The 26136-nt window shown below is 43.3% G+C and overlaps 1 protein-coding gene across 2 annotated transcripts; it reads left to right on the top strand.

The window, feature by feature from the left end:
• Positions 1 to 4627: 4627 nt before the first annotated feature.
• On the top strand, positions 4628 to 26136 carry AK2 (adenylate kinase 2). Of its 2 annotated transcripts, XM_008586347.1 has the most exons (7): positions 4628 to 4762; positions 13727 to 13852; positions 15742 to 15852; positions 15972 to 16066; positions 21816 to 21888; positions 23004 to 23199; positions 25222 to 26136. In XM_008586347.1, the coding sequence occupies exons 1-7, from the start codon at positions 4670 to 4672 to the stop codon at positions 25224 to 25226; spliced, it is 699 nt and encodes a 232-aa protein (XP_008584569.1). In that variant the 5' UTR covers positions 4628 to 4669; the 3' UTR covers positions 25227 to 26136. The 2 variants fall into 2 exon arrangements, with proteins under 2 accessions (XP_008584569.1, XP_008584568.1); XM_008586346.1 differs by lacking the exon at positions 25222 to 26136 and having other exon boundaries at positions 4630 to 4762; positions 23004 to 23370.

Here is a 26136-nt window from a genome sequence, read left to right as displayed (position 1 = left end):
CTGAGAACCCATTTCCTTGTCTTTTCCAGCTTGAGAGGCTGCCATCATTCCTTGACTTGTAACCCCCCAGCCAGCAGTCACATCACTCTGACCTCTGCTCGCGTCATCACAGCTTCTCTGACCCCCTGCCTCCCTCCTTCCCTTTATAAGGACCTTTGTGATTATATTGGGCCCACCCAGATAATCCAGAATAATCTCTAAATCTCAAAATTCTTAATTTAATCACATCTGCAATGTCCCTTTTGCCATGTAAGATAACATGGTCACAGGTTTCAGGCATTGGGACGTGGACATCTCTGAGAGGCTACTTATTCTGCCTACCACAAAACACTAATAGCAACACTTACTTTGTCTTGCATCCACCTCTTTGTCTCCTCTCCAGTCTGTCCCGTAAGTGATTTATAAAACGTGAATCTGGTCGTGACTGCCCTAAGAGACTTCCTGATTCCCCAAAACCCATTGAATAAAACCCACAGCATACCCTTCTCTTTCCTGCTGCTGAGGGTTTGCTCCAAGTGTTCTATCAGCCTGAAATGTCCCCCACCTCAAAGCCAAATAAATCCTCTCCATCCTTCATGGTCCTTCTCTTTCACAAAGACCTCCATGATCCCTCTAGTCAGGACCTAGCTTGACCATGAGCTCCACATCTGTTACCTGGCAGCATTGGGCACCAGCCAGTCAGACAGACCTCAGCTCAAATCTCTGCTCAGCCACAGGTTGGTCATGTGACCCCGGTCAAGGTACTTAACCTCCTTGTGCCTTAGTTTCCTCTATTAAAAAGATGCAGATGGCCTGGCCTGTGGCACACTCGGGAGAGTGCGGCGCTGGGAGCGCAGCAGCGCTCCCGCCGCGGGTTCATATCCTATATAGGGATGACCAGTGTGCTCACAGTGCTCACTGGCTGAGCGCGGAGCAGCCGGTCTCAAAAAAGGACAAAAAAGAAAAAAAGAAGAAGCAGATAATAAGGTAGTTATCTCCTCCGTAGGCTGTTGTGAGAATTAAATGAGATAATGCATGCAAAGTGCTTAGCCAACTGCTTGGCACATACTACCCAATAAATAGGTAGATGTTGGCAGTTATTATTAAAACTTAATAGTGAGAGAATAAATGAATGAGATACTTTCTCCTCCTGGGCTGTCAGTATTCAGTATTCCTCTTATGGTTCCTTAGTATGCCCCAAAGCCTAGAACTTTTTTTTTTTTTTTTAAGAAGGTGACTGGTAAGGGGATCTTAATCCTTGACTTGACGTTGTCAACACCACACTCTCCCAAGTGAGCTAACCAGCCATCCCTATATAGGGATCCGAACCCGTGGCCTTGGTGTTATCAGCACCGCACTCTCCAAAGTGAGCCATGGGCTGGCCCTAGAACATTTTTCTTTCTTTTCTTTTTCTTTTTTTTTTTTTTCCCCAGTGAGCCATGGGCTGGCCCTAGAACATTTTTCTTTCTTTTCTTTTTCTTTTTTTTTTTTTTTCCCCTTTTGTCTTTTTTTGTGACCAGCAATGGATCGCAACCCTCAGTGTCACGCCCGTACCGGACCGGGACCGGCAACGGGATCGCAACCCTCAGTGTTGCGCCCGCACCTCGCTCAGCCAGTGAGCGGCCGGTCTGTATGTGGGATCCGAACCCTGGGCGGGAGCGCCGCCGCACTCGCAAGCGGCGCAGTGTAGCAGTGCGCCACCAGGCCGGCCCCAACATTTTTCTAAACGAATGAATTAATCTTACATTTTGCATATTTATGGGTAGTCTTAGTTGCTTTGACGGTTAATGACACTGGCAACTCCAGTGAGGTTCTATGAAATTTCGTGTGGGAGTGCAAATGCATAAAATCACTCTTAGAAGACAAATCTGATGATATCTAATACTTTTTGGTCCAGCAATTTATCATCTTGTCAGAATCACTATAGGGACTGATGATGGAAAGGGAAGGCTGCTCCTGCTTCCCTTGCCTGACGCCCTGCACACAGCAAACCTCAAAAAAAACTCTTGCCTTATTGGATTGAAGCAAACTTTGGCCACATAAAGGCTTCCACCAGAGAAAATGTGCTTCCTCTCCCATCCCTAGCCCCACAAGCCCTGTACTCCCTGGGGCACCTGCTTGTCATCCCCAGTCTTAACTGTGACTCAGCTACTGAGTGACTTCGGACTGGTTACTGCATATCTCTAGGCCTCAACTTCCTTTCTGAAAAAATGGGCATAATAATAATCCCTGCTTCCTTCAGGGTCACTGGGAGGATCCAACAAGATCAAGCAGGCACTACATAAAAGTCCAATGTGGAGATGAGAAACGAATGTTAACTTCTTCTGTAAGGTAAAGTAAAAGAGACCCCAGCTGAAGGGATAGCAAACTCATCACTAGGATGTAGAAAATGAGTTGCTGTGAGCCTGTGGGGAAACACAATGGTTTCATAATCACGCTCTCAACTAAAGGTCCAAAGGGGCCCTTGGGCCTGGATAAAACCTTCACACACCAAAAAGCTGTAGAAGTTATTTCCCCATCCAAGGGAAGGTCGTCTCTCTTGAGAAAAACTATCTTTTCCTGACTTAAAATGTTTTTCTTGGGCTGTCCTCTTAGCTCACGTGGGAGAGCTTGGTGCTGATAAGAACCAAGGTCAAGGGTTCAGATCCCTTTATAAAGTGTTAACCTAGAAAAAAAAAAACATTAGAGAAAAACATCTCTAAATATGTTGAGTTTATTTGGGAATGGAAAGTAGGATTACAGTCTAGAATGCATAGCATGACGAGCCACGAATGCATTTGGTGAGGGAAGAAAAAGCTTTTTTTTTTTTTTTTGACAAAAAGGGAGACATTCGGGGCCGGCCAGGTGGCGCACTGCTATAGTGCGCTGCTTGGGAAGCGCGGCGGCGCTCCCGCCCAGGGTTCGGATCCCACATACAGACCGGTTCCCGCTCACTGGCTGAGCGAGGCGCGGGAGCAACACCGAGGGTTGTGATCCCGTTGCCGGTCCCGGTCCGGTACGGGGGTGACACTGAGGGTTGCGATCCGTTGCCGGACACGGAAAAAGACAAAAAAAAGAAAAAAAAAAAAGGGAGACATTCATGCAAGCTACTTGGAAACAGTTCATTGGTTTTGGAGGCTCAAAGTCAGATTTGTCATCAGTTCATTGGTTGAGATGCTGTTACTGGGCAGTTTCTTCTCAGAGCATCTTATCTGAATTATTGCAGTTCTAACGAATGTCTAGTGATAAACTTGTCAAAGAAATGTGCGTGTGTACAAACCAGGAGATGCATGAAGGACATGAAGGATAAGAAAGGACTTCAGGCTGACCGGTTAGCTCAGCTGGTTAAGAGCGCAGATTTATAACCCAAAGGTCTCTGATTCAGATCCCATACCCGCCATCCCCTCCCCCCAAATCTACTCAAGAGTAAAATTTAAAAAATAATAAAAGAAATTTAAAAAAACAAAACTTCTGATGGGTTTTAGAAAATCCTTGGAAACAGTTCTTATCTCAGATAAAATCCTGAGGTCCTCTGCCCCTCTTCCTGCCTTTTCTGGGCCCTATTTTGTCAGGATCTGACAGAAAGTGATTTCATCAACTTTCACAAAAGGTAATACGTGTTTACTACAGAATGTATTATAGAACCTTTGATAACATAACAATGCACAAAGAAGGGGAGAAGCTCCTCTAATCACACTACACAGAGGTCTCCACTTGTAACTATCAAACAAAATTGACATTTTGTTTTAATTGCAATTTTGTATCCTATGTGGTGAACATTTATTTGCCCATATGATGTTTTATATGATGGGAGGATTCCAACATACAAATTTGTTGCAATGTATTTATTTATTTATTTTTAAAGATGACCGGTAAGGGGATCTTAATCCTTGACTTTGTGTTGTCAGCACCACGCTCACCCAGTGAGCAAACCGGCCATCCCTATATGGGATCCGAACCTGTGGCCTTGGTGTTATCAGCACCGCACTCTCCCGAGTGAGCCACAGGCCGGCCCCTGTTGCAATGTATTTAACCAATCTCTTAGCAATGTATTTAACCAATCTCTTATTGCTGCACGTTGGAGTATGCCTTTGGCTGCTGTTGTTGTTGTTTTGTTTTGTTTTGCTTTGCTTTTATTTTGGCTTGTTTCTTTTGGGCTTTTGGCTGTTATAAGTGCTGCAATTAACATCTTCGTTACACAAATCTTTATACATATCCTTGATTATATCGTTTGAATTCCTGGAAGTGGAATTGCTGGACTGCCAATTGTCTTTTAAGGGTGATTTTACTCATTTACACTCCCACGGGAAATTTCACAGAACTTCACTGGAGTTGCTGGTGTCGTTAACTGTCAAATGCAAGCGAGAACTCTCCGCGCGTCCCCTTGTCTTCCTTCACGTCTTCCCGCCCACTCCGCACACCCGCCGCGAGCACCACGAGTACCCCTGTCCCCTCAGTCCATGCTGGCCCGCCCCTTCCTTACTCCCGCACCAATTCTGTCCAATCATAAGCAGCCTTTCTCATGATCGTCGTGCTGTTGGTAAGTTGAAGTGTCCGTCGCACTCAGGGGCGGGCGGAATGGGCTGACGGACGTGGCGATGAGCCAGTGTGAGTGGCGAGTGGGGCGTGCGTGGCGTGCGCGGCGCGCGGGCCTGGAAGTACTGAACCTGTGAGGTGTGCGGGCAGCCGGCAGTGAGAGGCTTTGGCAGATATGGCTCCCAACGCACCTGCGACCGAACCCGAGTATCCTAAAGGCATCCGGGCCGTGCTACTGGGGCCACCCGGGGCTGGCAAGGGTACCCAGGTGAGCGGCAGGACCGGGCTCGGGGGCGGAGCCCGCGGAACTCCAAGGTCAGGGCGGCCAGAGGTCCGGAAGCCTTCTTCTCGCCCGGGAGCGGGCGGTCGGCTGAGGCCTGGGGGGACTCTGGCCAGGGTCTTGGGTTCCGGCGAGACGTGTGGAAGAGTGTCCGAATTGGAGGTCGGGAGAGTCTGGGTTAGGATTAGAGTGCTTGAGAAATCCGGGCTTGAGGTCTCGTGTTAGGGAGTGTAAGGGCTGATTAGATCCCATAAGGGGTTAGAGCCTGGAAGGTTTGAGGGGCAGGATGAGCCCTGGGCTGAGGCATCTAGATTACAGGCTGAATGCAGGCAAGCTTTATGGCCCGATTACCTGCGCTTTGGGAGTGAATTGTCCAGAATCAGGGTTTTGTTCCAGGCACTAGGGGTAGAGGGACTATTAAAACAATAATTAATGACTGGGGTGGAGGAGCAGATGCAGCATGTGGGGCAGAGTGGGAGCTGGAGCGTGCCTGTTAGGAGTACTGCTAGGCGAAGTGAGGCATGGCCTGTGTGAGCTAGTTAAGTTGGCTGGATGGGAGAAAACCCAAGGCTCTCCCTGTTCCTCTGAAAGCTGGGGGTGGATGTATGGTACTGGTTTATAGCTTGGGGAGCCGTGGGGGTCTGGTTAGGTCCCTGAAGCTGAACCTTTGAGTAGAGCCCTAATTAAGGATTGGGAGTGCTCGTGGGCCTCAGCTTGGATTGGGATCTGAGGTCGTTAAGGACTAAGCAGTTCAGGATGACGCAAATGATTTTAGATGAGAGGGAACTTAACTTAACTTCCTCAATCAACAGGTAAGAAAACAGACTCAGAAAGGTCAGATGGCTTTCCCAAGTTAGTGAAATTGGTTTCATGGAGCCTGGGACCTCAGAAGCCATGGGCCTCCAGAAGATTGGAGTCAGAAATTACCTTCTGACTTAGGGGGCCTCACTTGGCATCTGGGCCTCTTTCAGATCTGGGACATAATGGGGCCATAGATCAGGGTTAGGATTTATGGTCTCTTAGGATTTAGAAACCTATATGTTGATTATTGTTGTCCCCTTCCTTCCTGGGCTTGGCATTGTCCCCCAGGCCCAATGCCTAGGGCTCTTGATTGTTGATAGGCTCTAAAGAGGGAATTTCTGGAGGTCTGAGCTTCCAAATGAAGGCGACTGCTCTGTGCCCATTCTTTTGTTCCTAGCACTTGCCACACTTTAAAAATCGTGGCAAACAGATCATCTTGCTCATTCTTGGGACCTCTATGGCACCTAACATTATTTTGTATTTGTTAGGGTTAGTGGAAATGGATGAATGATACAAATTAATGTGAGTGATGAGGAGAAGGGAGGTCTGGAAGACTATTATAAACTCCTATATAACTACTTTCTGTCTCTGGTTAGGAAGGATTGCTTTCCCTTGTCCTCAGTGATGTTGACATCACCTCTTTCCTGTTGCTACCACCCTCTGTTATTAGGTAACCTTCAGCCTAGGTATATTTAATCCCAGACAGCAGACTTTTGCTGTGAGTGACCAAGTATAAACAAGGTAGCTCAAATGTATTGATTTTTTTCTTAGCTCATATTGAAATCAATAATTTCAGTAGTTGTGAAATGGACAACCCCATCCCAGTGCTAAGACAATGGCTTTATAGTCTCACAAGCTATGTAACTTCTGAGCCTCAGTGTTCTGACCTGAAAAATAGGGATAATACCTACCTTTCTCCTTCAACATTTCATGAGCACCTAACAATGGGGATGGAGCAGTGAACAAGACTGATAAGGTCCTTGCCCAGGTAAACTAAAAGTTCTAAAGGATACTGAAAGATTATGTTACATATATTTACACAAGTCTCTTAACCTCCGTACACCTTTTTTTCCATAGTTGGAGCAATAGAAATACTGGCAGTTGTAGTTTTATGGAGTTTAAAAAAAAGTTCATAGGGCCGGCCCATGGCTCACTTGGGAGAGTGCGGTGCTGATAACACCAAGGCCACGGGTTTGGATCCCTATATAGTGATGGCCAGTTAGCTCACTTGGGAGAGCGTGGTGCTGACAACAAGTCAAGGGTTAAGATCCCCTTACCGGTCATCTTCTTAAAAAAAATAAGTAAAAAATTTTAAAAAGAGTTCACAAATCAGAAGTTGCAAATAGGTAGCCTACAGCAGTATTTAGCCTGCAGATACACCCTATACACCCTAACATTTTTATTATGAAGGGTTTTTTTTGGTTTGTGTGGGGTTTTTTTGGTGGCTGGTCAATACAGGAATCCAAGTCCTTGACCTTTGTGTTCTAAGGCTGCGTGCTAACCAGCCAGCCCATGAAGAGTTTTGAATATACAAAAGAAGACAGGATGGTATAATGAGCCCCCATGTCCCCATTATGCAGCATCCATCAACTGATGGCCATTGCTTGCTAGTCCACTGTCCCTTCACAAATTACCATAAAGTAGCTTCTGGGCATCATAACATTTCATTCGTAAATATTTCAGTGTGTATCTCCAAAAGATAAATTATTTTTTAAAAAACATAAGCTCAATACCCCATTTGTCTCACAAATGTGATCATTTAAGCCTCTTTTGATTTATAGGTTCCCTTTCTCTTTTTTTTCTTGTTGTTTTGTGGAAGAAACTGGGTTGTTTGTCCTGGGAGGATTATCCCTCATTCTGGGAATTTTCTACTGTATCCCTGTGGTGTATTTAACACCTTCCTCTATCCTCTATTTTCTGCGAATTGGTAGTTTGATCCATATACTTAATCAGATTCAGGTTTAGTGTTGTCCCAACTACTTCATAGGTGATGCTATGCTCTCCATTTGGGAAAACATGATGTCTCCCTGTCTCTGTGGTGTTCGTAGCTGTTGCTATTCACTGCCAATATTTCATTATTGGTGGCAAAATGAAGGTGTTCTTATTTATGTAATTTTTTTTCATTTATTAGCTGAAATATTTCTATAAAGAGAAACTTCCCCTAATCTGCTATTTGATTACCCAGTGGTATGGTTTGTATAGAAAAGGCAGCATAAATGCTTGATTTGTTCCCCTTATTTGTCAGTTTTCAAAATAATAAGTTGAGGACCGGCCCATGGCTCCCTCGGGAGGGTACGGTGCTGATAACACCGAGGCCATGGGTTTGGATCCTACATAAAGATGGCTGATTCACTCACTGGCAGAGCGTGGTGCTGACAACACCAAGCCAAGGGTTAAGATCCCCTTACCGGTCATCTTTAAAAAAAAAAAATAATAATAATAATAAGTTGACCATGAATGTTTTCAGTTGTGAAATTTCTCTTAAAAACAACCAGAGCTCCAGTTTCTCGTGAGAAAGAAATCAGACCTGAGTGCAGTTAGCCTCCATTCCAGTATGGCAGCAGTCACTTGCAGCTGAGTGGCATTGCTGCTTTGGATGGTCCATGTGCCCTCATGTCACTTGCACAGTCCCTTTCCCTGCCTCTTGCTTGCATTTGACTCACTTCATTTGCATTGCCTGCCTATACCTCTGTTGGCAGATGTTTGCAGTCTTTGATGTAGAAATCCCTAACCTAGGGTTAGTGCCTTGTGCCTGCTTAGTAATGTTTGTTTTTTCACCACTATTACTTCACGTTATACCTGCATAACTCAGTATTTTCTCTTTTATGTTGGCATGACTGAAATAATCTGTTTCCTTTTAAAACTCCTCACATGTAACTAAAATAGTTAAACATTTGAAAACTACATGCTTTTGTATCAATGTGATGTTTTAAAACATCTAGAATACTGGGGTTTGTTATTTTGTTTAAATAACTTTATTTCCCTGTCTCCCTTTTGGGGTTGATTTTTCTGCAGTGTAGCCAAAACCAAACGTGTGTTTCTTATTTTTTCTGCCAGCCCCTGCTCACAGTTTCTTCATGTGTTCAATCAATTCCTCAAGGCCAGGCACACTTTGGCAATCAGCTACCATTTTACAGGTCAGGCTCATCAGTTACGTCATTGCAGTGACACTCCCAACAACACTGAGACCCACTCTCTTATTCCGCCTTTTACAAATTGGAGAAATTGAAGTTCAAATGGCTTGCTAAATAGCAAATAATTGACAGAGCTTGCATCTGAATAACTCCAAAATTCCTGCTCTTTCTGCTGCTCTCTACTGCCCCAGGTTAGATTTTTCTCCTACTCTATGCATGTCTGGAAGAAGTGATAATTACAACATAGTCACTCTTTGCTCAATTATGGACAAACCCCAGTCTAAAGACTTTACATGGGTCACCTATTTAATCCTACAACTCTAGGGGGTAGGTCATGTTGTCATTCATACCTTTATAAAGAAACTGAGGCCCAGAGGCTTTATCTTGCCTCAGGACACACATATAGTAAGTAGCAAAGGCAGGATTGTATGTCTGACTTGCTCAGTCACTAAAATGCATAGTGGCTGTGTAGTCTAGTTGGAGGGGCAGAAATGAATATGCTTGCAAAAAATACATACTAGTGCAGGGTGCCATTTGAAAAACATCAGATGAGTGACTCTGACAAATGCTGGGTTAGTACAGGAATAGAACAAAAATTATAGTTTGTTGAAGATCTCCCCTTTATCCTCCTACCCGCCCAGTGAGGTTAATAATGATATCCCTAATAAGCTAAGCAGCAAAGCTGAAATTTAAACACAGATTTCTGTGATTTTTTTTTTAAACTTTATTCTTTTATAGATCCAAATGCTTGACCTTGGTATTATAACACTGCACTCTAACTGAGTTATCCAGCCAGCCCCATAAAACCTTTTTAATTAAAATATAGTATACATAGAGAAAGGTGCAAATATCATAAGTGAGCAGCCTGATGAATTTTTACAATGTGAACACACTTGTGTAGCTTACACCCTTATCAAGAATCAGAACAGTGCCAGCACTGTGAAGTCCTCCTTATGCTCCCTTCTAAATGTGCGTGTGCACACACTCACACCCTCCTGTAAGGATAGCCAGTAAGGCTCTGTGGGTGTTTGTTTTAAGTTCATAAAGTGTCATGAATAAGAGCTAGGGCTTGACAGTCTTGGGGCCAATTGCCAGCTCTGCTGTTACTAGCTATGTGATCTTGGGCAACTTAGCCTCTGAATTTCATCTGTAAAATGGAGATAATAAAAATAGTTCTTACTCATAGATTTATTATGTATTATGCATACTAAATACTATAAAACAGTGCATGGAAAATTGCTTGGCATGTAGCAGATGCTCAGAGTTAGCTGATGCTGATATGATTCCTGAAGAGGAAGAAGAGATAGTTGGGAGGTTTTTGATGGGAAAGATGGACTCAGAATTTGACTACAGAGAAGGTTAGGGCTTAGACCAGCAGGGGAAAGGAAGAGGGCATTCCTGTATAGAGGAGCTTGAGCTGAGGTTCTTGGAGAGGCATTACTTTATGTATTTGGGAACCATATGTAAGAGCAGCGGTGCAGGGTATACATACAATGCACTTGTGGAAGTAAGTTTGGAGAGCTTGGGAGGTGTAACAAGTTGATTGTGGAGAGCACTGAGGGTCAGGCTAAGATATTTGGACTTCTTTCCTATTGCACTGGGAAGACGTTGAAGGCTTCTGAATGTGTGTGTGTGTTGGGGGGTAGGTAGCCTTTCCAACAGTATTTTAGGATATGATTCTAGCTGTATGTGCAGGAGCATTGGAGGTGAGAGTGGGAAAGACTGGAGGTAAAAAGACGATTGTGAGGTGAAAAAACGCGTTAAGTTTGAATTAAATCAAATCTCAAAAGAGCTGGATGGTTAGCTCAGTTGGTTAGAGCATCATGGTGCTTGATAAGACGAAGGTCCAGGGTTTGATCCCGGTACCAATCCCTGTACTGGCCAGCCACCAAAAAAAAAAAAAAATCTTGAGGACTGATAGTTTCCCTTTATTTCCTAAATGCCAGGCACTGTGCTGGATGTTTTTGCATACATAATCTATCTATTCAGTCCCCACAACAGCTCTGAAAGTGGGCATTGTTATCTGTACTCCATGGATGAAGAAACTGAGGACTTAGGAAAGTTATGTAACTTGTTCAAGGTGATAAAGTGAATAAATGGTAGAGCCAGGTCTCTACTACTACAAAATCCAATCTCTTGCCACTACTCCAGGGCGTCACAAACTGTGTGTGCAGCAGAATCTCATGGCACTACCTGAGAACCACTCAATCATAAATTTTAAGGGTGGGCCTAAGCATTTGTATCTTAAGCAAGTGCCCCACATGATTGTGATAATACTCGTGCACTGAAGTTTGAGGACCACTAAACCTACCATGCTGCCTCTGTAGCTGTTGTACCATTCCCACCCTCTCCCCTCAAAAAATCCTCCACTCCCCACAGGGTTCTTATGGAGTTGATGAGCCTGTTTCTTGGACTCAGCAACAGTCCATAGCCAGCAGCAACAGAGTGTGATCCTTTGAACTCTAGACCCCTGCTATTCAAAGTGTGGTTCCTTGGCCAGCAGCCCATCTAGCCCTGGAAGCTTGCTTAAAATGTAGATGCTTGGGCCCCACCCTGCGGAATCATAACCTGCATTTTAACAACACCATTCAGGTGATTTAGAGTCTGAGAAGTGCTGCTCTAAAGCATACATTTAAAGTGTAAGGGGACTATAATACAGATATTTCATCAGGCTTCTGCAATCTGCAAGTAAAGACCACCGAAGGAGGTCTTTTATTTATTGAATGCCTGCTATGTGTCTGATGTTTTGGGTACTTAATTTCATTTATCTTCGTAAGAGCCCTATGAAGTAGTCATTATGTCCATTCCACTGGTGAGGAAACTGACACTGAGAAGTTACATTACTAACCCAAGGTCACACAGCATTAAGTGCCTTAGCTAGGATTCAAATGTAAATCTGTCTGACTTCAAAGCTCTTGTATGCTCTTTGCAGCCAGCAGGAAATGAAGGAGTTAGTCTTCTGCCTTGCCACATCTTCCCTGTTGGTGTGTGTTCTTTACAGCTGTAGAATCCAATCACCTGAAACAGTGTATAAGAGTCCTGCAGTTTGAGAGTGGTCAAAATTGAACGGTTAAGTTCTGTGTTAACAGCTCTTTTCTGTGGTGCCTTTCCCTTTGAGCAAGCCTGACCCCCACATTGTTCACCAAAGTTAATTTCAACAACCAAGAAGAAGGATGGACAAAAATCATTGTTCTCTGGGTATGTGACTGGAGTACTGGTTTTCCATTGTCAGAGGGTCCTGACCTTCACTGGTTTTCCAAAGTGCAGAGTTTTTAATGCTTTCTCATCTGGGTTCTGTTTTGCCATGAAGTCATTTCTTTGTGAATTGAGTCATCCCATGCATCATAAACCAGAATTTCCTGCATTGAGCTCCATCTATTTACCTTTTCTTGTTTGTACCTAAGAAAACTCCCAATGAACTGGTATTTTTTTTTAAAAAGGTGACCAGTAAGGGGATCCCAATCCTTGACTTGGTGTTGTCAGCACCACGCTCTCCCAAGTGAGCGTACCGGCCATCCCTATATAGGGATCCGAAACCGTGGCTTTGGTGTTATCAGCACTGAACTCTCCCAGGTGAGCCACAGGCCGGCCCCTCGAATGAACTGTTTTGAATAGGGATCCAAAGCTACTTATTTTATAAAACAATTGAGCCAAAAGCTAAGTATGGAATTTCTTGAACTGATTGTATTCTCTGTGAGTTCTATATTTTTTGCTACTACAAAATCAGTATTGAACTGTCTAGGGTCTCCTCCTATTCGAATTCTACATTCTGATGTATAGTCTAACTATGAGCTCTTTGAGGACAGGCTCTATGTCTCCTATTCATCTGTTTCCTTGGCTCCCAACAGCGTTCTTGGAAGAGACATCAGTAAATGTTTTCTCTCCGTGTGAATGAATCTAGAATTAGGAAAGGAGTTATGGTAACAGCTAATGCTCACTGAGCACTTATTATGTGTCAGGCCCTGCATATGCCAAATTCTGTATACTGTAATTATCTCATCAACCCAATGATATATGAAAGTACTTCACAAAGATTGTGGAAAAATAGAATTAAAAGATAATACAAATCTTTTTATGAACTTTTTGAAGTACCCTCGTAGGTACTATGGCCATCTCCATTTTACTTAGAGGACATTTGAAACTTAGAAAGGTGAAATAACTTCTCAAGTCACACATATAGTGGTCACCAATCACTACATTGGTGGAACTGGAGTCTGAAACCCAGGCAGTTTGACTCTCAAGCCCATGCTCTTAACCAAAAGGCTATACTGCCTCCTAAAACTAATATGTGCTTATTATTCGCCAAGCACTCTTCACATATATTTCATCTACTCTTCACAACTGCTACTGATGTGGAGCCCTTTTTGCCCTTCATTTTAAACAGATGAAGAAACTGAGCCTGTGAGAAGTTAAGTGATTTGGCCAAGATAATGCAGCTACCTAGTGATAAGAGAAAGGGGAGAACCAGGTTCTGCCTGGGGGCAAACCTTGTTGTTTACCCTGCCCCCAGCTGCCTCCCAGGCCCAGTGGCTGCAGTACATGACAATGACACATTCATTTGTTTCGCAAATATTAATTCAGCGCATGTTCTGGGCCAGGTATTGTGCTAAGTACTTTATATACATGATCTCATTTAAACTTCATAGCAACCATGTGATGTGTTGATACTGCTATTTTTATTCTTCCCATTTATAATGGGGAAACCGAGGCTTATGTGTCACTAGTGTGTCAAGTGGAAGTAGTGATAGTCGATAATGTTTATGATGGCTTACTTTGTGCTAGGTTCACTGTTTTAAATGTTTTACATATATTACTTCATGTAATCCTTACATAACCCCATAATCATTGTACATTAGAATATAATATAAAGTACTTTCTCCCTGTTACAGGTAAGGAAGTAGGCATTTGCCCGACTTCACACAGCCAGTAAGTGGCAGGACAGAGTTCACACCCGGGTAGCTGGACTCCAGGGCCTGCAGTGTTAACAGTGTCTCAGTTTTTGTCTTTCTTTCCACAGGCACCCAGATTGGCTGAAAACTTCTGTGTCTGCCATTTGGCTACTGGGGACATGCTCAGAGCCATGGTGGCTTCTGGCTCAGAGCTGGGAAAAAGGCTGAAAGCAACTATGGATGCTGGGAAACTGGTAGGTTTGGTGGTACCAGTGAGTGTTGATATTCCTCAGAGCATCTAGATCTGCACTGTCCAATATGGTAGACACCAACACATGTGGCTATTTAGATTAATTTTGATTTAATTTAATTGAATATTCAGTTCCTCCACTGCATTAGCCACATTTAAGGTGTTCACCCGCCAACGCAGATATAGAACATTTCCATCATCACAAAAACTTCCGTTGGACAGCTCCATGCTAGAGGATATTTTAACAAACTGACAAATTACGTGAACTATATTATAGAGTAGCAAGTTATGAGGACCATTCTGAATTTATGGCACTTAATTTATTCACAGTATTCTTGTTCTTTTGTACTGATGCATTTTGTAATATACCCAAATTTTAGGGCCAAAAATGAAACTTCTACCCCTAGGCCAGAACTCAGGAATATATTCAAGAGGACTCAGGAAGTCACAGAAGTGTTTTTTAATCTAGTTTTGTGGCTTAGTGTTCTGTATCTCCAGCAAGGGAGTTACTTGGCAATTGTGACAAAGGTGATCCTTCCTATTTGGGGGGTATAAATAGCATTTCCTCTTGGTTTTAGGCCAACTTATCTGATTGGACAAATATAGTCTGTTATTCTATTATCTACTAAATCTTCTTTCTGATATGTTTTTTTGGGGGGTAGCGTGGGGTACCTGGCCAGTATGACCTTGTTACAAGGCTGCACTCTAACCAGTCGAGCTAACCAGCCAGCCCCTAAATCTTCTTTGATTAATGCCAGAATTTAGTTATATCTGCTTTTCTGGAACTTGACCTCTGGGAATCACCTTCAGAAGTCATTTTGTGTGTGGTCCTCTGGTCTTTTCCTATCTTAGAATGTTGGTTGGGGAAGGTGCTAGGCTTTGCTTTTATTCCCAAGTTACCTTCTGTTAAGTTTGAAATTCTGTAGCTATATTGAATGGTACCTCTGCCTGCCTCCCTGTTTCTTTCTAGCTTCCCTTTTATGTTAATGAGGTCTTGAGTCAAAGCAGAAAGCTAGATATTTTGAACTTTGGGTCTTGGCAGAAAATTCTGTATTGAGAAAAAATTGGGGTGTGGCAATGAGATTACATTATCTCCAGTATTCACTTAGTCTCAGAGCTTATACTTTGTCCCCAAGTTCACAGCTGTTCTCAAGAGATAAGAGCATTAGATGCCAAGATGGGCAGCTTTTGCTGTAATGTAGGATAGGAACTTTTCTATAAAGGCCCCGGGGGTGGAGGTGCAGTTTTTGAAAGCTGGGAGAGGTCCTTATTGGAGTTTTAGAGAGGCTTAAGGTTGTGTTGGGTTGGCTTTTCAGTTCCTTGATTCTGACATGGTCTTGCCAGTTCAGCAAACTTCTCTGTTGTCTCACGTCCAAGTTGGCCCAGATGTATAACCAAGTGCACACCTCAGTCACATTGCTGTTAGCCTAATCAAAATTGTGAAACAGAGAGCTGGTGACTTTCTGTTTTCTGGTCAATCCCTGTTCTGTCCTGGAACTCTCCACAGGTCATCTTTCAGCCATGTGTCCTCACCTTTCTTGTGCCTTAAGGACAGCTATTATCTGATGGTTAGGACTCTGACTCTGACATCTAACCTAAGGAGAGGCCTAATGGGGTGACAGGCAATGGAATTCTTCTTCCCCTTACTCACATTATTTGGACACAGGAGAATTTCACCAGAAAAGAATGTGTATATGGCAACCACAGAAATAATCATGAAACTGCATCTTCCAAATAGAACCACTCCACATTTGCTCTGATGTTTTATTCTTTGGGGTCAAGAAGACTTGCTGTTTAGTAATAGGGTTATACACACACAAACTTTTGACTCTGGAGTTGGGCTAATGTCACTTAGTTAGCAGATTTAAACCCAGGGCTTTTTTGTTCTTTCAGGTGAGCGATGAAATGGTAGTAGAGCTCATTGAGAAGAATTTGGAGACCCCTTCATGCAAAAATGGTTTTCTTCTAGATGGCTTCCCTCGGACTGTGAGGCAGGCAGAAATGGTAGGTAGCTTAGTTTTTGTATCACCACGGCATGAAAGCAATCTCTGGCCTTTATCTCCTAATTCCTTTACAGGAGATGGGTCTGACCAAGCTTAGGTGGGCCACACACTCTTTTACAGCTTGATGACCTCATGGAGAAGAGGAAAGAGAAGCTTGATTCTGTGATTGAATTCAGCATCTCAGACTCTCTGCTGATCCGGAGAATCACAGGAAGGTATTTGTTCCCTGAAGGTCCCTTCTTTTCATGCTTCCTCAGAGCTTTGTATGAAAATTACTCTTTTCTGATCCCAGCCATGAAGCTTAGCACCATTTCCACAAGGATTGATCTTATCTGGTGACATCTGCTGAAGTGGTGACATGGTTTGGGGTATGGAAAGAAGTGCAAGGGATTTGAAGTCAGACAGCATCTCAGTCCTGTCACCTTTTAATTCTGACCCTAGGCACATTTCTTAGCCTCTCTAAGGCCCCGTCCTCTTATGTAGAATGAGGTAAATAATACCTGCTTTTTTAGTAGCTGTTGTGCATGTTAGATAACTAAAGTGCATAGTTTAAGGACTTGCTTATAGTCAGTGCTTAAGAAATTTTAAATTTCTTACATGTGTACCTATATTTTAGTGCTTTTTTTTTTCCTTTTGTCTTTTTTGTTCTTTTTTATCTTTTGAAATTTTTTTTTCTTTTTTTATTTAAAACATAAAACAAACCCTTGTGTCAAGGGCTGACTCTAAATAGATTGCAGTGAGAGAGCTGCTCTGCTACCTACAAAATTAGTGCTTTTCTTAATCTGATTTCAGTTGGAGTTGCCATACTTTGCTATAAGCTTTTTATTAATTATAAAAATAATGGGACCTGTACACAAAGTTTAGAAAGTGGAGGAAAAATTTGCTCATAGCACAGCTACCCTATTATTTTTGTTTTGTTTTAATGTATTCGTTTCTCTATAATAGTCAATGTTGAACACAGAAATGCTTCTGCTTCTGAACAAGTTTGTTCTGAAAGACCACCACTGCTTTAGGTTATAGATTCTATTACCCTATTTTATGGTTTTGGGGGTTTTTTTGGTGTGTTGGTTTGGTTTTTTTGTGGCTGGCCAGTACAGGGATCCAAACCCCTGACCCTGCTGTTATCAACACCACACACCAACCAACTAAGCTGACTGGCCAGTCTGTACCCTATTTTATTAATCACTCTGCCATCTGCTTTGTGCTTCCACAGATATTGGAAGCTCTCAATCATTAATGGGCCCTCCATTTTCTTCTTTATTATAGGCTATAGCTTTCGTGTCTTTGTCATTTTAATGGAGTCTCAGGAAGGTGGTTGGCCCACCATCTTGAACCAGACATCCACAACCTTTATTTTAATTTTTTTTACTTTGGTGGGTGGCTGGTACAGGGATCGAACCCTGGACCTTGGTTTTAGCAGCACCACACTTTAGCCATCTGAGCTAATCAGCCAGCCACCCATGACCATTATTTTTAATTGCTGCGTGATATTTCACAGTAGGCGAACCATCATTTACTTAATGATTCCCTTATTGTTGTACATTTGTGTTTGTTCCAATTGGCCACTGTTAAATTGATGTTATGACCACCATAGTACGTGTACACTTTTGGGCTTAATTAGAAGGAAAATGTTTTCTTGTTTTAGACTTTATTCCTTTGATTTCCTTATTAGGTCGAACATTTTTTTTCCATGTGTCTATAGTCTGTACCTTCAAGGAGAGAGGCAAATGTGAATAGATAGCAGAAGTGAGTGTTGGAGGTGTTTTCTTAAAGGCTATGTGAAATATAGTGTGGTCTTCCTTAATATTAACCTTCTTTTCAAATGTCCACATTTCATGTTTCCAGCTATTCCATCAGTTCCTTCAATGCAGGGACTTTGTTTCTTTGCATCTCCATTGATGCAAAGGGTAAATAAACAAAGTTGATATAGGCCAAGAAGCAGTAGAGTTGACAGTAAGGGACTCACCAGGTCCTGGGTCCCTGAGGTGCAAAGGGGATGTTAACAGAACCAGGTGACACTGGAGGCCTTTGATTCGAGGGGCCCAGCTTCCTGAGTACCCACTTTCCTGCATAGCACAGCTCTAGACCTTGAGGTTGGAGGACCAGGAGAGACTCTTGAAGAACAATATAGTAATGCCCATCTCCTACTTCAGAGAGTTATATATGAAACGTGGCATGTTCTATTAAGTGGAGTAGGAAGTCCAAGAAGAGATCCTGGGGATAGGGAGGGGAGATTGCCTAGGAGAGGTATAACACCAAACTCTTCCCAGATGGAAAGGATTTCAGTAGGGCTTTCCCAGAAGGAAGTACTAGCAGGATGAGTATGGGTTGAGAGAGGAGCTCTGACTGGGGCTAGTGGCAGACATGTCTGCCCAGAGTTGGAGGAGTAGTCTGGGGGGCTAAGTGGTAGAAGGAGTGCTATTGGGAAGATAGATGGGAGCTTGACTGGGGAGGTCTGCCAAGCCAAAGAGGGTAGTCTTGACCAAGAGTTCACTAGTCACGGAATATTCTTGAGTCACTGAGTATTGTGGTATAAACAGCATCCTGGGCCGGCCTGGTGGCACACTGCTACAGTGCGCCTCTTGGGAGTGCGGCGGCGCTCCCGCCGAGGGTTCGGATCCCACATACAGACCGGTTCCCGCTCACTGGCTGAGCGAGGTGCGGGGGCAACACCGAGGGTTGCGATCCCATTGCCGGTCCGGTCCGGTGCGGGCGCGACACTGAGGGTTGCGATCCGTTGCCGGACACGAAAAAAGACAAAAAGGAAAAAAAAAAAAAAAAACAGCATCCTAAGAGCATTACCTTAGTCCTGGCATACAGGCTAAATGGGGGAGACAAGAAATAGGTAAGGACCTAGGATCCTGATTGTGACCCACATGAAGTGATGGAGACCTCTAACTGGAGTTGGATTGTGAGGAATTAAGCAAAAAGGAGGTTAAAGTATAATGCCCTCCAAGTTGAGAAGGTACTTTGAGACCAAAGGAGAAAGCAAACAGGTCCATTCAGTAATCAGAGATATTTATTAATCAGGTGACTTACATAAAAAGAAACTGGACACAGTGAAGAATCAGACATCAGCAGGTGAGAGCTTGCTCTCTCTGCAAGTTAAACAGTGATTATACAGCAGAAGCCCCTGTTGTTAAAAATAACTTCAATGAAACATCTTAAGAAAAATAAGTTGATAATGTCATTCATTAGATGTCTTTGTGATTCATGAGGTAGGGGGTCTTGTGATTTTAGTGCTCAGACCACTGACCCCACCTGCTGTAATAAATCATTCACTCCTTGAAACCCATGTTTCTTTTACAGCTTGCCCCAAAGTTAAGGTGTACCTAGTCAGTGAAGCAAAGGAATAAGGTTAAATGGAAGGCAACATGGCAAGCAGAGCACAAAATGGCATTAGCTTTGTTCACCCTCTTAACAGGAACAGAGCTTCTGAAGCACAAACTTCAGGATTATTGTAGAGGGTGAAGGAGAGAAGACTCAGTCCCTCATTTTGGAAATAACTAGTTTACTGTGACTATCTCCTTTACAGGGCACACCAGACTGGTGAAGGTGTTTTACCAAGTTCACCTGCAGATGAATGGCAGGGCTAGCACCAGAAGCCTGCTTTCTGCCTCCTTGTCCACTATGCTGGTGGTTGGAAGAAAATGAGGCATGAACTAGTTGTTTTAATACAGATCTTGTTTAAGTCTGTGATAAGGACCCCACTGTAATAGTCTTCTGAATTAGTTCTGACCTCACTTCTAATAAGTGAGTCATTATTTTGTTTCTTGAATATGTATTGTTGGTGGTTTTTGTTATTGTTTTTGACCTATTTGATATTGGCTGTCTTGTCCCTACTAATTGGTTCTCTGATATCATTATCATAATGTCTAGTACCATCCCCATTTCACAGATGAGAAAACAGCTGTCTAAAGTGTCACACCCAAGGTAGAATGACTGTAGAATCCTAGTCCTGATCACTCCACACCATCCCCTTCACCTCTAGGCCAGTCTTGGAAACTGTTTTGGTTGGTGCTTAAAACCAATCCCATTTTGAGAACTTCAAGATTGGGCTTTCTTTCTTTCATTTACCTTCAAGGAAATGAGCCTTGCATTCCTCTTAAAAATGATGTTTGTGAATGGGGAAAGAGCAGTGTGTTATATGTAACTGGAGGGCTGAGGGAATCTGGGGAGTTGATGAGAAGTAGTGTAGAGCTATGAAGAGGAGAGAGTTGTATTTGTTACAACCTGGCTGCTATGTGCCCTGTGTTCTCTAGAAGGTGAAGAAATATCATGGTCCACGTCTCATGCCCCCAGCCCTTCCCAAAGGTACTGCAGCTGAGTCCACCAGCCTGTGCTCCCCCTCTCCCTGGGTCTCCTAATAGACGCCATTTCTGAATGGATGCACCAGAAGAACTCTCCCAGGGACCCAAATGATGGAGGGACTAACCTCTTAGTACAGTACAGTCACAGGCCTGTACACTCCTCTCTATGACTTATTTTATCTGCTGTCACCCCCCCTCCAAATAATCCTCATACATCTTATGTCATAAATGAGCCATCTTATCCCCCAAGAATATGCTCTGAATAAAATGCAGTATCACATTTTACAGAGGTATGGGTTCAATAGCCTAAATATAAATAAATAGAATTTCCCACCTGATGTGCCAAAATATTGATCCTCTTAGCCATCAGAACAATAGGGCAGGCCTGGGGTAGCCATAGCGCCCCCAGAAGAAGCAAGCCCCCAATGTACTGTACAAATATTATTTTTGTGCATGCTAAGAGGTGAAAAATATTAGGAACCTCTGGTCTAACAGACCTTCATGAAGAGAGCTGCCATCAGTTAAATAAGCAAACACTTGGTTGGCAGGGAATTGGGAAACCACACAACTCAAGGCGAGCCCTGGCTGCTGAGCAGAGTTTGGCCTGCCTCTTTCCCTTCTTAGGTTTCTGGGCTCCTATGGTATGGCCATTCCCAGTCAAGATGGTGAGCTTGTTGCTTCAGGGGGCTCAGCACAGATGCTGCTACCAGCTACGTAGTCAGTGCCAAATAAATGCTTGTTCTTGTGCTCTCTATTCCATGACTTGTTTATCATGATGTTCTTCTTATGACTTGAATGTTTCTCCGTAATAGTTAGGCCGTCCTTTATCTGTTTGATCACAAAGATGTGCTGTGTTGTCTGGTGGTGGTTGCATAGTGGGACATACTTTTCCTGTTAGCACCTTTCTGGTTTTGTAACCAAACTAGATTAGAAAATAGGGTTAATTTCTCTGTCTTCTGTTCCCCATAGCACTTTGTACAAACCCCTCTGTTAAAGGATTATCATATTCGTTGTCATTATTTATTTCCACTCTTGTCTTCCCACTAAGCACTGCTTGTGAGCAGAGATCTTTTTTTTTTAAAAAAAAGATGACCGGTAAGGGGATCTTAACCCTTGACTTGGTGTTGTCAGCACCACGCTCAGCCAGTGAGCGAACCGGCCATCCGTATATGGGATCCGAACCCGGGGCCTTGGTGTTATCAGCACCGCACTCTCCCGAGTGAGCCACGGGCCAGCCCTGTGAGCGGGGATCTTAACTTGTTGCTTCATAGCCCCTGGATTCAACTTAAGGTATGAGTGGGACTAGACACTTACTAACGTTTGTTGAATGAATGGGTGAATAGAATGGATGGCTGTGAGAGAGCAGCAGGAGATTCCTTCTCTCAAGTCCTGAATTAGGTAGTTATGCTAGAAGTTTGCCGCTTCAACCAGATACTCGTTATAATGTTCGGTCAAAACAGAAAACATACTAACGCTGCCATTGGCATAAGCTCTCCTGGAAGCCTAGTTATTTTCCTAAGCAAGAGATGCTGGGTTCTCTACTGGTTAAGTCCTTAGATCCAGCTCCTCTGCCTCTGCTAGTCGTTCTGGAGACTCTTGGGGTACAGGGTATGTTTTCAGGCAGTCTGATTCATGTTCATTTGCTGTCTTTCAGGCTGATTCACCCCACCAGTGGCCGTTCCTACCATGAGGAATTCAATCCCCCAAAAGAGCCCATGAAAGATGACGTAAGTAAACTCAGGATAGGAAATTTCCTTTTTTTCCCTTCCACTTTCTTTGCTATTTACTTCCTTTTTTTTTTTTCTTTTTTCTTTTTATCTTCCCTTTATTTCTCCCAATTACTAACTTAACCATGAAAAATATCACCAAGTAAATCAGATGGCCTATGGCAGATCTAGTCATTTTCTCCCCAGGTGATTTACTGCTTGACCTCAAGGTAGCTACCAGTGCCAGCTACTTCCACCTGTCCAGATTGTACCTGTCTTCTGTTCAGAGGAGCCCCTTTCTTACATCATGGCCACCTACGTAGTGAACTAATCAGAAGGTTGCTTCGAAGCCCAGAACTGGGGAGGGAAGAATGGGGATAGTACTGAAGAGAAGTTTGCTGACCAGTCCTCCAGAAGAATATCCTCTCTCAATAGTGATTTCTCTACTATGCTCTGGGGTCTCATATATGGTCACTGTACCATTTGCCATAAGGAGTCCATATTGTTGTTTTAGAGCATTCAGGCAATAGTATGAATTTCCCAGGTTTACCTTTTTAATACGAGACAAGTCTATCAGGTCACCCAGGTTCTATAAATACAGGTTCCAAAACTATTATGTCAACTTAGTCACATTTTGTAAAGTTGGTAATTCTACCATTCAAAGTTCTTTCTAATTTTATTTAGCACTTTTAGAATGCTGATGGATAACACTCCAGTAAAACACTAAATATTTAGACAACTAAGATTATACTTGCTAATGCATCTCTGATTTTGGTGTATTCTCCTAGTCTCGATGGCCTCTGTCTTCCTTGCTTCAGGCACTAGAAGTGTTCATCTTGGAAGCAGAGCAGCCTGAGCACAAAGTTGTGAGAGAAAGCATTGTCTATCTTCCTCTCATGAGCCCCTTTCCTCACAGTTGCAGTTTCTGACAGGCTCCCTAACTTCCCTGGACAGCTTGTGGGAGTAGCAGAGTTCTTTATTGGAGAGGGTCTGGACTGTCTGTTTGTGCCTCTGATGGACTTTCAGATCAGACAGCATCCCAAGCAGAATGGTCCCATCTCAAATCTGCATCTGGCATGGAATAAGGAAACTTTGCTAATAATCCCAGCCTTTCATCGCTCAATTCCTGTTCTCAGATCACTGGGGAACCATTGGTCCGTCGATCAGATGATAATGAAAAGGCTTTGAAAATCCGCCTGGAGGCTTACCATACTCAGACTGCGCCACTCGTGGAGTACTACAGGAAACGGGGGATCCACTCTGCTATTGATGCATCCCAGACCCCTGATGTCGTGTTTGCGAGCATTCTAGCAGCATTCTCCAAAGCTACATGTAAAGACTTAGTTATGTTTATCTAATGTTGGGTCCACAAAGGAATTTCTTTCTTCTTTCTTTCCTTGTTGAGGGAATGGGTGGGAATGGCAGTGCAGGCAGAGGGAAGCTTCCTCAAGCTAGCAAGGATATCATTTGATGTATTGATTAAAAAAGCACTTGCTTTATGTACCTTTGGCGTGTGTGCAGCTCTCATCTCATCTGTGTGTGTGTTGGAATAAGTATGTGTTCACTCTCCTACTTGTACTCTCTAGTACACAACCTACTGAGATTTAGGCTAGGTTGCTTTACTGACTGTTTACTTCTTTAGCCATTTTCTTGATTTTGTATTTTGACCAAAATAAATTAACCCAGATATTTGCCAGGCAGCTCCAAAACATCATAGAATTTATTCCATCTCCATCAGGGTCACGTGAAGTCAGGCAGGCTCACAGTTCCTGATTGCAGATTGTTGGCAGGGAATTCCACTTGCTTTCTAGCCCATAATGGAAAGCCACATGAGTCAGTGTGTGAACAGGGATCATTAATTTTTTTCCCATAAATGGAAGAAAAAAAGACACTTACATTACAGATTCCAGAAATTACTGGGAGACGGTATCACCATCAAAAGAGGAGGCAAAGTTGTCATATTTTTATGATCTGCATCATGGTACTGTAAAGTAGGGATTATTTGCAACTTCGGCTTGAAAACTGAATTGTTGCCAAGGCAATAAACCAGGTGCGAGGTCCTTTTGAATTCAGATTGTCTTCTGAACATCCAGGCTGAGCATCTGAAAAGAGCCAAATCTGCTTTCCCAAAGACAGACCAGGGTATGTTTTTGTGCTTTTATTTTTAGTGTTTGCTTCTGTTTCCAATTGTGAACAAAACAGTAGCTTGGGGGTGATCTACTCTTGGATTAATTTAGAGCAGAATTTATTCAAACCCAGTCTCTCTCTAGGATGCGAAACCCAAATCAGATGTATCTCTTTTAAACCCAAACCCTCTTCCTCCCAGACCCAATTTTTCACCCATTATTTCATGATGGTGATAGCCACAGACTCCCCAAGAAAAGATCACTCCCAAATAAGACCGTCTATGATAGTAACCAGCTTTTATTCATAACCCTAGCTGCCCAACTATTAAGCATCCTTGCTGTGCCTTTTGGTCTCTGATTTGTGGCAAACAAACGAATTAATAGACTGCTGTAAAGGACCACAAAAACAGCAGCCTCTGTAAAAACCATTGGAAAGTCAGTGGCAGGTCCAGTAAATAATGCTGCCTGCTTCAGCATAATGTGCTGCTGACTCGGTGTGGTGGACTCTAAATCCCATTCTGCATCTGACCTGAGCTCTCCTCCTGTCTGTGAGACTACCAGAGAGGCCTTGTCCTCTGTTGCACAGAAACAGAGCATGAGTGTGTGGCCATCTTGCTTCCCTTTTTGCCTTGCCCTAGTGAGTATCTGCTGCTTCTGCTTTGTTTCCTGTCTCTAAACTAACTCCACCCACTCTTAAGGGAAACCCAGTCTGGTTTTGTGTGTTTCTGGGAAGGACATGACTTCTGGGAATGGGCAAAGATGAGGAGTGAAACCAAAACTACCAGCTATGGCTGCAGGAGTCGGGGATCCTCCTCTGGGTGAGAGTGGCCTCATGAATCTTGAAATTGCTTCCCCTTTGTTGGGACAGTTGCAGGCACTTGGCCTCAAAGTTGAAGTCCTTGAATGCTGGCTAGTTAAATGTGCATGACCCTGGCCCAAATATTTGTCATCCATCCACATACATTCACATGTGCATTCATGCAAACACATGTGTATGTGATATTTGGGTTGCTAGTGAAAACTAGATCACAAGGGATACACAGGCCCTTTTCATTGCTTTATTTAATTCTAGAATCTTAACCTCAGCAGACATGAGAGCTTTCACCTGGCAGAGAAATGTCTAGTGTTTAATGCATTTGGTTGCTGTGGTGTGCATGCCACCCTTCTCTGATATTTACTTGGTTTTTAAAAACCCATTTTGTTCTCTCTTGTTTCCTCTCTATTTCAGCCTAGTAACAGAAGGCCAGGCGAGACTGCACCACTGTTCATCTCCCCACGGCGTGATCCCTGCTGTTAGGTGCTGGGCAGAGGGGAAGGGGGTCAGGGTAAGGATGGAGAGGGAGGGGTGGTGAGGGGCACAAGAGGAGTATTTGGAAGAGCAGCAGTGTTGTAGTGAGGTGGTTTCTTTCAAACATAGGTGGGAGTTTTAGAAGTATCAGTAAAGAGGAAAATTAATTAAAAGAAGAAAACACTGTGATTGGAGGGTATGGGTAGAAATAGAGAGATACAGTATTATTTCTAAGGAATCCAGTTTTCATTTATTCTGGACTGGTGACAATATTTTTTAAAGCCAATGCCCGAAGACCTCAGCTTTTATCTCAGAACCTCATGAGTTGCAAGGCCAAGAATGCGGGAAATCAAACTGTTGTCCTGTGTGTCCTATAGCTTGGATTAAGGAGGGTTTGATTACTCACACTGGTTCCCCACATCATGAGATAAAAAAAATCATCTTCACATTTGAAAGATATATGGGGTATATTCATGGGGGTGGTGGCTCAGCAAATAAAGTTTGCTGGAATCCTAGTGAAGGGAGGGAAGCTGGTCTCACTCCCTTCCCCTTACTTACCACTGGTTTACCAATCCACCTGCTGTCATGGGTAAGCTCTCAGCAGCTTCCCAGCGCGTGCCACAGCCCTATATTCTTGCCTTCTTTCATCCATGGTGTGTGAAGGGACCCTTTTAAATAAATGAGCAAGTGTCCTAAGCTACATAATCGAAAGATTGTCCTTTCCATCTTCAAATCCTGTGACTAGGATCACTTGATAGCACTGTGATATATTATTTTCAAGGAGGTGCCTTTCTTAACTGACCAAATGCTGCCTTGTTTGGACCACAAATCAATAAAGTATGTTAAAAATTTGTA

Source organism: Galeopterus variegatus, unplaced genomic scaffold (genome assembly GCF_000696425.1).
Source record: "Galeopterus variegatus unplaced genomic scaffold, G_variegatus-3.0.2 Scaffold3947, whole genome shotgun sequence".
Lineage (NCBI taxonomy): Eukaryota > Metazoa > Chordata > Mammalia > Dermoptera > Cynocephalidae > Galeopterus > Galeopterus variegatus.
The sequence above is the reverse complement of the archived record's forward strand: the minus strand, read 5'-3'. Positions and strand labels throughout refer to the sequence as shown.